This window comes from Gadus chalcogrammus, chromosome 20, assembly GCF_026213295.1.
Source record: "Gadus chalcogrammus isolate NIFS_2021 chromosome 20, NIFS_Gcha_1.0, whole genome shotgun sequence".
Classification (NCBI taxonomy): Eukaryota; Metazoa; Chordata; class Actinopteri; order Gadiformes; family Gadidae; genus Gadus; species Gadus chalcogrammus.
This window is the reverse complement of record NC_079431.1, coordinates 8,122,428-8,135,365: the sequence shown is the minus strand read 5'-3', so window position 1 is coordinate 8,135,365 and position 12,938 is coordinate 8,122,428. Positions and strand designations below refer to the sequence as shown.

Genomic DNA, 12,938 nt, shown 5'->3' with positions numbered 1-12,938 from the left:
TGGAGGATAATGACTGACAGATAGTGAGTTCATGCATCATACTATTTTGATTTAATTTTAGCCCAAACTTTTGACATACACTCATTTTCCCTAATGAGCAGGGTCTACTGTTGTACAATGTGCCGTAGCCAGATGCCGGCAGCAGCTGTTGAGACAAACAGCAGAGGAGCTGTCCGTTTAATTGAAAGCTTTTCCTGCTCTCTGCATGGCAACCGCCGCGGCAACAAAACACGCCAACAGACGAGGTTAATAAGGATGCTTAACTCCCAGCTTTCCTCCATTCAAGTCTACCATCAAAATACTTGTTTCATTTTCCCCGCATTCAACCACAACCCAGTTAGCTTCAGCGCAAAGGGAGTCTAAGGACGTGGATCAAAGTGGCAGCGTCGTCGTCGAACGGGACCAGGAAGCTACCGTCGCCGCCTTGTCATGCTAGCACAAATCAACATCCGTCACACGGCTTCCCTTCCCTACCCCGTCCCCTTCCAAAACACCTCCCGTGGCGCGTGTCAAGGAAAGGTGAAGGTGTGGGGAGAGGAGAAGGTGGGAGGAATCTGACAGGCTATATCGGATGACTTCATGCAACCGAGAATGCCGTAGCATGCAGGTGCCAACGCGGGCCCGAAACGAGTCCTATTCCTGTCGACGACACTCTCAAGACTCTTGCTGCGGTGGCTAAGGCGGTTACGGCGAGAGCCTGTGACGGTTTGCGTCGTCTGCCGACGTTATTTACGCCTCGGCGCCGCCTGCTAGCGCTGAGATCGGCTGAGGGTGGCAGGGCATTAAACGCAATCGTCTCATTAGGAGATCTACATAGAGCGGTGCGAAGCCATCTCCCGAACAGCGTAAAGTAAGTAACGGCATGGTAAAGTGAGGTGAGGTCAACGGAGTATCCTGCCAGGACCACTTAGCGGAAACATATGCATATCTCCCACTCTGGCGTCCATTAAAGCGAGGCGAGCGGCGATTAAAGTGAATTGTGGCTGGCGAGAAACACTCCGGACGGAGGAGCGTCGGGGAGCTAAACGAGAGCATAACGGGGCCCAGGGAGGAGACAATGGGGACGGCAAGGGGCTTGATTTAAATCCCAGATGGTGATTTGTGATAATTAACAGACAGACTCAAAGCCCCGACTGGGTTCGCCCTACTGCGACCCGCCAATGATGGAAATAGCTTTTCCACGGTCGGAGAGGGAGGGGGGCTCGGTGGGAGTTCGGGACATCATAATGCAGGGAATCGGCAGACACATATTGTCATTGCCAAAGCCCCCTTGACGTCAGAGGACATTATGCTACATTACACACCTACGATGGGGTTATGTAATCGCTATTTGGGATATTACCAGAGTAGGATACCGAGGAAGGTAATGCACTCGTTTATTTAACGACGCACCCCCATGCGCATGCCAGTTTTGAGGTGACATTAAGAATGAGCAAAAGGTCTCACGTGCAAAACAGGCTTACTAGTTTTAACTCCCTGATATAACAGCTTTGGAAAGTAAATCCTAGCTCGAACCGGAATTTCCCACCGGTGGATTAACAAAGTGTGAAAGTGTGGCGAGCCCTAAAGTACCAATCGTAAAAGCATCTGAAAGTTTGTTATAAGTATACCCCCCATCAAAAAAATGAATATTAAACTAAAAATGAAACTGAAAAATGAAAAATAAAAAAGCACGGATAAAATGACAGCATGAAAATCAATTTTTAGATCAGGAGCCGTTATACCGAGACTCTTAAACGAAGACATAAAAACCGAGTGCATAAAATGGCTCACTCCTCAGCACCATTGACCCACTGAAATGAGCAGAAAATTAGAGTGTTCTCAAAGTGGCCCTGACCAGCGCCCTGGTTATGTGATCCACGCACAACACATCTTAATTGTTGTTGCATAAATTGACCGCACTAAGTGGTACGAGAGCTAAACTTTATCGCTCTCGTTAGATCGCCTTGACGTGGAGCGCATTGTAGTGATAGCACACTGCCGCTTAACCGTGTGTTTGACTCTGTCGTTACAATCAACCGTGGTCATGGGGCATGTGGATTCAACTTTTTTTTTCTCTGTAGAAAAAAAAGGCATCAACACGACAACAGCCACAATGTTAACAAAAAAGGTGTAAATGAATCACTCCTTTAGTTCTTAAAATTATAGAGTTGCATCCGTTGGCGGAAGGCTCATTTGAATAACAGGGGTTTCTATTGCTAAAACAAAAGGTGATACATTCACACTGTACTGTATTCATCCCAACACCACCAAAGTAAAAACATTGGTACAGTAGTTTGGAAACTTCAGTTATTTGTGATTCTTCTTTCTTTTGCTTGCCTGGTTAAAGTGCTGAGGTGTTTTTTTGAGGTGTGCCTCACGGCGCTTTTCAAAACACGTCCAATGAAGCAGACATCTCTCACCTGTTTCAATATGGTGTAATTGGAGCCATCCACACTCAGCTTCCTGATCTCGTGGTGGTCTGCCATGATGAGGAAAGGCTCTTCGGCTAGAAGACGGGGAAAGGGAGTGCATGGCTTGATTGTACAGACAAAGGACTACACCAACATAGGTTAACCACCGATAACCAAGTTGTATGAATGGTTTTCATATTTTCTCTCCTTTGAGCCCTTGAGGCACTCTCTGAAGTGTTGGGCTAGATCCAGCATACATTTATTATTCAAATGGAGGACGGCCATGGACTAGTTCGGAAAAATGTACTTTACTGTTCCACCATGGTGCCATGACAACCATTCACAAAAAAACAAGGTTGACAGAAGATTAGAGAGATGCCTCTTCTCCGGAAATCTAATTTGATAGCTTTGATAGGAACATTTGCGCAAGGTGAAATGTAGAAACATTTTTTTGGTGCAGAACAAAAAAGTACGACATCAAGAACACTAAAGAAACAGCAGCTACACCGAAACCAACAACAGGGGCTTCAAACCGTAAACCTTTCGCCTGGGTTTCAAACCTCTATCAATAGGACACGTCGCCGACGGCGATCCCCGCCACGAGGGCTCACCTGACAGAGCCTTGCAGACGTTGGGGCTGCGTTCCAACGCTTCGTAGCCGTCCACACACAGGCACTTGTAGGAGCCGTAGGTGTTGATGCATCGCTGGCTGCAGGGAAGGATGGAGGAGCATTCGTCCACGTCCACGCACGTCTTCCCGTCGTCCTTCAGCCGAAAGCCTGGCCAGCACTTGCACTGAAGAGGGGTTGGACACAGGTGACACAGTCGGACGGTTTGGTGCGTTCTTTGTTCTTTGGTCCACACGCAAACGGACGTTGTTTTTTTTTACGTCAAATATGATGACAGGATTGTCGTGGTATAGATGGCATAGATAGCATAATATATATGGTATAGACAGCATAATATATATGGCACAGTATATATATATATATATATATATATATATATATATATACTGTGCCATATCTATTATGCTATTTTGTTGCATATATATATATATATAGCATTTTATATATGGCAAAGTATCTATATATATACTTTGCCATATATTATATATATATATATCTATATATATATATATATATACATATATATATATATACTCTGCTTTAGCCAGCCAACCCCAGAGCGAAAATAAAAAAGTGCTTCTATCAGCTGGACTGGAGGCAGTTCAAATCCCTTCCTTATCCAAAGTTATAGCCTTCAAGTCTCACTGGTGCTGATCTGTATGTCCAGGCCAGGAAGGGATAACCCCCCCCCCCCCCCCCCGCCACAAACACAATGTTTGTGTGTGGTTGTGTGTGTGTGTGTGTGTGTGTGTGTGTGTGTGTGTGTGTGTGTGTGTGTGTGTGTGTGTGTGTGTGTGTGTGTGGTGTTTGTGTCGTTTGGGATAATGTCATCACTGCCATTATTTTTTAAGCCATGAGCTTGGGGGTGGCATGGGGGTGGGGGTGAGGAAGACGGAGGGGAGAAGGGTGTGTGTGAGTGTGTGTGTGTGTGTGTGTGTGTGTGTGTGTATGTGGGGGTGTCAGACAGACACTCTACTCTGACAACGGTGATGACCGCTAGATCGCGGCAGCGCGATCTGGACCTTGACCCAGATTCACACACACACACACACACACACACACACACCCCCACTGCGCGGACTCGCCTGTCAAATCTGTGTGTTCGAAACACGCCAGCTCTTGCATCCTCCCCCGCGCTATTCAGAACCACATTACAGCCATCAAGGTCACTTTTGTAACATGAAAATAATTTATGGCTGTGTGTCTGTGTGCCACGTGTGTGTGTTCTACTCGCACACACGGCTGGTGTGTGTGCGTGTGCACACGCACGTGCACGGTGTGTTTGTGTGTGTGTGTGTGTGTGTGTGTGTGTGTGTGTGTGCTCTATCATGTAGACAGCGGGGCTTTATTTATTGTCTCTCATTAATCATTCATGGCCACGCCACAGACGATCCCTTTAGATGGATTAAAGATGGAGGAACAAGCTCTCCAAACTTCTGACGTAATACTTGGAGGGAACTGGGATCGGGAAATGAAAGAAAAAGGAAAAGTTGGTTGACGGGTGTAGTAGCTCAATTTGGATACCGGTTAGGGATTGACGGGACCACAATAGGCCCGCAAATACACGTTATCCGTATGTCCGTCGTGTTTCACATTGACGCTGTGTTTGATTATGTATCTGATGGGAGAAGCTCATGAGGTGTGGCTTGGGGCCTTATGTCGGGCTCATGTTGACCACAGAGCCAACCCTGAGAGTCGGCCTGCGTGTCCAGGGGCCACTACCTTGTACCCCACGGGCAGGTCCTGGCAGTCCTGCGTACAGCCGCTGACACGGCGGTTCAGGCACTCGTTGACGTTGCAGTTCCTCTCGTCGGAGCCGTCGCCGCAGTCCGAGCGCCCGTCGCACAGGCTGGCCTGAGAGATGCAGCGGCCGTTGGAGCACATGAAGAAGGAGCCGTTGCACAGACTCCCTGTGAGGGGAAAAAAGGAAGGAGAGAGACGATGATGGACACAGAGGAGGAGGAAACATATGGACGTGTTGATCATCGCAGGGGGCCTGAAGAACACACACGTATCCTCGGGTGGGCGGGCGCCAGGGTAGGAGATGTGCCATTTTTGACAATGTTTTTTATTCCCCCTCCAGTGTATAACATTTTCTAGTGCCTTCTGGAAATTGTCAAGGGCACTTTTGGCACATGTTGGAAAATATCACTTTTTTTTCTGGTTTATGACAGATCAATATTGAACGGCTCAAAGAACGCCACGCTAGGGTGCTTTGTGAGGACCGCTCAGAGCTCCTGGCATGAATTGCGAGCACAAAATCGCGCCATGTCACCCGTTGTAACAACAAAGACGGACTCATCTCATCATCTCATCTCATTTTCTTCCGCTTATCCGGGGTCGGGTCGCGGGGGGAGCAGCTCAAGCTGGGGGCCCCAGACTTCCCTTTCCCGGGCCAATTGACCAACTCTGACGGGGGGATCCCGAGGCGTTCCCAGGCCAGTGTTGAGATATAATCTCTCCACCTAGTCCTGGGTCTTCCCCGAGGTCTCCTCCCCACTGGACGTGCCTGAAACACCTCCCAAGGAAGGCGCCCAGTGGGCATCCTTACCAGATGCCCGAACCACGGACTCGACAAGTCTAATCGCTTGCCTTTTATTTTGGAATAAATTCCAAATCCTTCATAGGGAAACTCGCGCCCCCGTACTTTTTTACTCTTTTCGCTCCCGCCATATGTTGCCGCTGTTTCTTCTCCCAGGGCCGGTTGTCAGAATGACAGTGACGAAGAGCGCCCCCTCCCCCCCCCCCTCCCGCTGAGCGAGAACAGCGAGCCAACAGCGGCTCACAGCGGTGGGCGGCGGTCTTACCTGCGGCCAGACACTTGAGGTTCAGCGGCAGCTCGTCGGAGCGGTCGGGACAGTCGGCGTGGCCGTCACACTCCCACTGAGAGCTGAGGAGGCAGCGTCCGTCCCTGCAGCGAAACTCCTCCGATCCACAGGAGCGATAGACTGCAAGGAGACAGAGACAGAGAGGCAGAGGGAAGAGGGAGAGAGAGAGGAGCAGGAGGAGGAGGAGGTGGGGTAGGCCCCATGTCAGAACTGACAGTACCCAACCCAGCGACAGATAAGCTTGGTAGCTTGACTTGACTTCTGAGGGGCTGCCTGTCATGGCCGTTGAGATGGGGAAAAAAATGTGTGAAAAAGCCCTCCCAGAGAAAAAAAAAAAAAAAAAAGGGGGAGGGAGTGAGAAAGAGTGAGAGAGACATCCACTCACCACATTCGACCGACTCGTCGGACCCGTCCCCACAGTCGTCGTCGTGATCGCAGACAAACCTCTGGGGGATGCAGGCTTTGTTGCGGCAGCGGAACGAGCTGTCGTCGCACGTGTTGTTGGGCGCTAGCGCACGGGAGAGAGACACAAACACAGGCTCTGTGTTTGTTACCGTGTTCATCGGTGACTCGTCGCGAGAGGCACACTGTACAAACGGAAGTAGAAGTTTTTCCAGAGAGGAGGAGAAGTGGCAAATAAACATGATTTTCATGTTTCCGTTTGACTCATGCACAGGGGGGGAAGTTGAGTTCCCTGATTGGTTGTAACTTTTGAGGTGATTAGCATACAGAAAGATCCAGATGGCGGGGAAACTGATCTGATTCAGAGATCGGATGCCGAGCGTGTCAGCACGTCAGAAGGAACGCCGGGTGAATCGGGAACGGGGCATGTTTTATGGTTGTGGAAAAAGAAAACGGATTACATGTCGATGTTGTAATTACACTACATACCAGCGACTCAAAAGCTGCACTATTCATAATCCCCATCAGCCAATCATCCCTATTTAATAGCATCACTGTAAACAGTGATGTCGTCATTGTCACACTCTTATCGACGCTTACATCCTAAGGGGACTTATAGTACAAGTAAAAACAGACACATGTCATTCATGGGCAGGAACAGAGGCTTGCTCGTTGGCACATTGGCGACGGGGCTCAAACTCGTAGAGGTAGCATCTGGCAGGGAAACAGCCCAACAACGCTGCACTAGCTGGCCCCAGTGTAGGGCGGTGTGTCGGGTCAGTTCCGTAGTGGTGAGCGACTTACCGCAGCCGGCCGCAGACAGCTCGTCACTCCCGTCGGGGCAGTCCCTCTCGCCGTCGCAGAGCCAGCGCTTGGGCACGCAGGCGAAGGACCCCGGGCAGCTGAAGAGCCCCGGGGCGCACGTCACGGAGCCTAACCCGCCACAACGGATTCATTATTTACCCAATTCTGTTTATAATTTATGCAACTAGAAACGAGACACAGACAAAACACTCTAAGGTCCCGATTTGACAATGGAGGAGGTGAAGCTAATCATGAACATTGAGGAGCTGAAGCTAATCGTTAGCCTCGTAGCATGATTGGCTAAGTCCTATTTAAAGGTTCATCTTGTATTTAGTGTCAAAATTGCTGAAGTCAACTGGATGACTTAGGCAGATAGTGATTATGGAATGTAAGAAGCACTCTGATTGGCTTAGGATATAGCAAATGAGGCGCAGTGATTCAGCAGGGTTAGGAGGGTAAAGTTAAGTTAGATTTCACAATTTGCAAGCAGTTATGCTGTGAGGCTAACAAAATGGTGAAAGTGCCCTTAAAGAGACAATACCAAGGAGGAGAGAAAAGCATGGAGGGAGCCAGACATGAAGAGTCAGGAGGATATAAAGTCACATGTAAAAGTACCGTCTGAGTATATTTTCTTTTGTGTTACGAAACAGTTATTATACTTGTGACTATATTTGGATGGCTTCTTTACATTTCATTACATTTTGCACAAGGGGATTTTCCGGGGATGGCGTCGAGGGGACATGCTTGCGTTGTTAAGCTGAAACCAAAGAATCATCCCCCCGAGCTTTGATATAAAAGTAAACACAACGGTGAATTAAGCGGACCGAGCTTAAACGCATTTCCCTTGGTTTTTTGTTTGAATTGTGCAAATGAAAAAAAAAGAAGCCCTGTGGGCTATTTCATTAATATTTCCTCGACATTTCATAACAATCCAATTACTTAACAATGTGCATAGTAACACTTCTCTATTCCTGTGGCTGGAGGATCCCCCTTGTTTTTCCTACGTTTCACAAGGTGGTCATTCATTACAGGTACATCACTTTCACACCGTTGCGAAAGTCTTTGCCTCCTGGCCCCCTTGATACAAAAAAAAATCAATTTGCCAGGTTTGCCGCCTGTTCCGGGAAAATCAGAAATGCCCACGCTTGTCTCATTAACATTCTTTCTTTCTCTCTACCCTCTGTTCTCGATGCACACGGTAGGCTGTGGAAACACCTTCGGTGTCAGCTCCGGTACTCCCGTCGACAGGTGAGTGGGAGACCGGAGAGTGGTGTTTCGACCGACTCACCGCAGATCTGCAGGCTCTCGTCGAGGCCGTCCTCGCAGTCGTTCTCGCCGTCGCACAGCCACTGCTTGGCGATGCACTTGTTCTTGGAGCAGGCGAACTGGTTCCACAGGCAGGACGAGTCTACGCCGAGCAAAAGGGGGGTAACGGTTTAAAAACCGAGGAGAACATCAACCGTTGATTGCGCGACTGTGAACGCGCGCAGCACGCCACGCGATACAGGCTTTGCTGTTTCTGTTTTGGGTTTTCCAGCAAACAACTGTGCAGGGATTATCGGTTGTGTTTTGTAGTTTGTTTTCCAGCTGTTTGTTGTTATGGCACACTGCTGCCCGGGCCGCGTCGTGCAGTATATTACTCTTGTTTTGGTTGCAGACGGTTTACTGTGCTGCACGGGCATCATTCAAAATCAAACTTTTTGTTTACCCCTGGAAAGAGATGATAATGAATATCGATCCAAGAAAATGATTATTCTCTTGTCCCCTTTGGGCCGGTGGCGGGATGTGTGTGGAAGGCAGGGGTTAGGACGGAGTGCTCGGGTCTTTGTGGGCGATGAGCATGAGATGAGCGTTTGAATGTGTTAAGAGCCCAATCAAAAATGTTAACTTGTGTTTGGGCTATTTCCGTCACCAAAAGGAGCATTGGTTCCTCCATTGGTTCCTCTTTCCTGACGCACCCCTCTTACGTTGCCTGCTTTGAGAGGCGGATGGAAGGTCATGACGAGATAAATGTGACATACCGGCGCCTATGCATCCTGATTATTTAGATTTCCTGCGTGACATACCAGATTTGCATTTCAAATGCCAACAGCTGCTTCGAATATATGAGCAAAATAGTGGTTCTACGTTGGAGTGAAATGTATCAAAGACAACCTTTCATATTTCATTTTCTTTCCATTTTGTCTTTCTCTGTGGAAAAGCATATTACACTTCGTTCTCTGAGAGATATTCCTTGTTATGGGATGAGAAACTCTGAATTTCAAAGATCCCCAAACCACATTCCCTTTTCCGTTATATTATCAATGGCTGAGGCTTTTTATATGATAATTAACTGAGAAATGGGAATATTGTCTATTTGTTCTGAAAAAAGCTATTCCAAAGTTCCAAAGGCATTTGTGCCGCAATTCATAGCAGTCCTGAAATAAGCTATTGAAGCTCTGAGATGTTATCTTCTCACACTTCTCACACTGCCAATGAGGCTTCCAGATAAAGGAATGGAAGTGTGTCATGCACTAATCTAGCTGCATTCACAGCCAATTGAAGAAAGAAAATTAATTTGATAAGATATGAATAACATTGGCAACGATAAATTAATTTCCAAGAACTGCCTTTCTACCCGTAATGGCCGACTGGATTGCTTTAATAAGAACCATGTTTTGCCCTTTTATGCAGGAAAGGGCAAAGGGGATGTGTATGTGTGTATGTGTGTGTCTCAACTGTTTGACTGGCGCACACAGCATTCATACAGAGTACATGCACAGCTCAGAATTGATAGACCCGGTTTGGCCGCATGAACCCTGCGAGGGACCGGATTACGTCATTCGTCTTTGCGCCCCGCTTGCGCAATTCAGGCACTCTGACATTGATTGAGGTTCAAGAGGACTCTTAAGCATTAACTCGTTCCATAGTCGCTCCGTTCAATTTGTCCATGCCTGCCCTTTGAAGGTCAACCCTCCCCGACCTTACAGCCTGACTGCAGGTTGGCTATAAGCGGTTTAGTGCTGATAAAGAGTCATTGCAACAATGCTGAAATTAATAGATATGCCTGCTTGCAAAGTTGCCAGATTTTGTCACTTTGTGAGTGCTTTCATTGTTAAAAATAATGACTTGACAGCATGCGTACATGTGCACGTGCACATGCGCGTGTCAAGCACAGACACAAACAAACATCTAAAGCACCCTCGTATTTTTGTTGTCCTCCCCTCTCGCGTTAATGGCAGAAGCAGTGACACAGCAGTGACTCAGATAATGGACCGATTGCAGGATTCGATTGCACGCGCGACGCCCATGGCTCGATTACTGATGCGCCTTAATTGGAGGGACCTTTTACTTTGTCATGCTAAGTTACGCATTCATTAGGCAGCATCAAAAGCATGGGCAAGGAGGGCTCTCCCGGCCCAGCCTCTGGTGGTCCTCTGAACTCACCGCTCATCCACATGCCTCTGCCACCCACCCACCCAAACACCAACCCCACTCCCCCCCACGCTCAGCCAGTGCTGATGGCTCATTAGGTACCCTGTTGTTTTTACTTTTTTTATCATCCCACTGTGATGTGGGGCTGTTCCCCAGACAGGGCGGCGGTGGATAATCAAGAGTAAACCGCCAGCCTTCCCTGAGATCCGGGCCGCTGAAATACCGAAGGGGAGGTGAGTCGATGAGGGTATCTCTGGAAATAACAGCATGCACAACAAAAGGTTTACTCTGCCCTAGAAAGCCCGACTGTGGTAGTGGCAATGTTTGATCTGAGATAAATTGCTAAATTCCGGTCCTGACACTCGTGTCCTGGTTTGGAGATAAGGGGCTGTCTACTGTACTTTACAGTCTACAGCGTGGTACAGGTAATACCCTTCACCTTTGTTTATCGATCGAATCTATAGGCAATAGACGGCCGTACCGAAACAGAAAGAAAAAAACTACATTAGGAATGGTGAAAGACCACACGAAAGCACAAGAGAAGGCTCCTGTATACATCATTATTTAAATATAACACAGCATTTAATTGTTTATAATTTAGCCATTAGGATCTTTAATGCCAAGGTCACCTAAGGTGATTTACTATCTAAGCCCACACGCTCACGCGGTGTCCGGAATGATGAAGTTAATTAAATGCAATAATACACATTGCAAAGACGAAGGAAAACTACAAGAGGGTAGACTGCAGAAGAATCAATTATATGCAAATATTTCACCCACACCCAAACAAAGGTTGAATATGTGGAGTTAAGATCTACACTGTTATGGCTGTGATACCATTCTTATTCAGCGGGAAGATCTCCTCAGTTCAGGCTCAGTACTTAGTTCATATTGCCTTCCCTGGGACATGTATCGAATGGATCAGGCTTACGCAAAACGTCCACTCACAACAAAGCAAGGTTAGGCAGCATCAATGCCCGAAGGAAAACGCTGTTGTAGTAAACACGTCAAATAAAATGCAGTTAAACAAATTCAAACTCAACGCGTGGTGAATCCCCACCCATTTCAATGTTGTGTCGTTGCTTTACTTTACCATTTCAGACCCTTTTTCTGTCACGGTAAATAGATTTAGTTGGAAATCCAATTGAGGGTTGCATCATTAAGATTACCACTGCTTCATACCACAAATGGGATAACATCGCATAAGCTGCTGAAATATTTGCCTTTCCAACCAGGCGGTGCCGTGTGTGTGTCTCCGAGCCCAGCCTAACGAGAGTGGCATTAAGCACCGAGGCCTCCCCGTCACTGGTTTCTTAACCGTGTTTTGGGGAGGCAGAGTGAATGCGGAGGCAGAGATCTGAAACTTTGCCTAAGTTGTTTACACTGAATTTGATGGCGTTCATTCATGTTGCTCTTGATCGCCATTGGAAACCATTCAGTGCTTTAGTAAACCTCTACACTCCTATGCGTTTGCACTAATGTGCTTCCCGGTGTGTGCGTGTGCGTGTGTGCTTGCGTGCGTGCTTGCGTGCATGTGTGTGTGTGTCTGTGTCTGTGTGTGCTTGCGTGTGTGTGTGTGTGTGCTTGCATGTGTGCTTGCATGCGTGTGTGTGTGTTTCTATGTCTGTGTGTGTGTTTGTGTGTGCGTGTGTGCGTGCGTGCGCATGTGTATCCGCTCAGTGCATTCGCCGACATGACTCACCGCACTGGAACTCGTCGGCCCCGTCCTCGCAGTCCTTCTGGCCGTCGCAGAGCCACACGCTGGAGATGCAGTTCCCGCTGGGACACGCAAAGTGACCCTCCTCACACTGCTGCGCGTGGGACACTGCTGGGGGGGCGCGCCCGGGGGAGGACAGAGACACCGGAGGAAGTGGAGAAGCCAGGGCCTCGTGTTAGAGAATTAACACGATTGATCGTCATGATCCCAGTCCGCACATCCCTTTGCTCTCGCTACCTCCGTCTCTCTCTAATTTCTAGCTTTCAGGTTCTTCTTAATAACATTAGCGGATTAAATAGAACAAATCCAATGGGTTCATAGCCTTACGAAATGTGATCAGTTTCATAACGATTCAATTGGATTACTTTTTGATGCAATTTTCCTCAGCGGTACGAGGATGACACACTGCCCTCTCCTCCCCTCGCCTGTGCCGGGGTGGGGGGGGGGGGGGTGTCAAACAGGGGTCAGGGAGGGGATGGAGGTCGGCAGGTGGGAGGCGCAGGCGGGAAGACACTCTACCCTGACAGTTGGACTCGTCGGTGTAATCGCCGCAGTCGTTGGCGCCGTCGCAGATCCACGACGGGTGGATGCACAGCGAGGTGGAGTTGCAGCTGATGAAGCCCCTCTCTTTCACACCCAGCTTGTAGAAGTGAGAGCAGTCTGTGTGGTCTGAATATCAAAAGAAAACGCACACACACACACACAGGAGAGGATCACTGTCTGACACGATATATACAGTGTGGAGGAAGAC

The 12,938-nt window shown here is 48.2% G+C and overlaps 1 protein-coding gene across 1 annotated transcript in view; it reads right to left on the bottom strand.

The window, feature by feature from the left end:
* Positions 1 to 12,938, bottom strand: part of lrp1bb (low density lipoprotein receptor-related protein 1Bb) — a 228,399-nt gene that overhangs the window by 40,281 nt on the left and 175,180 nt on the right. The window contains exons 49-57 of the mRNA XM_056579905.1: positions 12,707 to 12,856; positions 12,173 to 12,295; positions 8,345 to 8,464; positions 7,057 to 7,185; positions 6,236 to 6,358; positions 5,830 to 5,970; positions 4,745 to 4,932; positions 3,005 to 3,188; positions 2,403 to 2,488 (exon numbers count right to left, since the gene is read on the bottom strand). Of these exons, the coding sequence (XP_056435880.1) occupies positions 2,403 to 2,488; positions 3,005 to 3,188; positions 4,745 to 4,932; positions 5,830 to 5,970; positions 6,236 to 6,358; positions 7,057 to 7,185; positions 8,345 to 8,464; positions 12,173 to 12,295; positions 12,707 to 12,856 (1,244 nt within the window). The remainder of the gene's footprint in view (positions 1 to 2,402; positions 2,489 to 3,004; positions 3,189 to 4,744; positions 4,933 to 5,829; positions 5,971 to 6,235; positions 6,359 to 7,056; positions 7,186 to 8,344; positions 8,465 to 12,172; positions 12,296 to 12,706; positions 12,857 to 12,938) is intronic.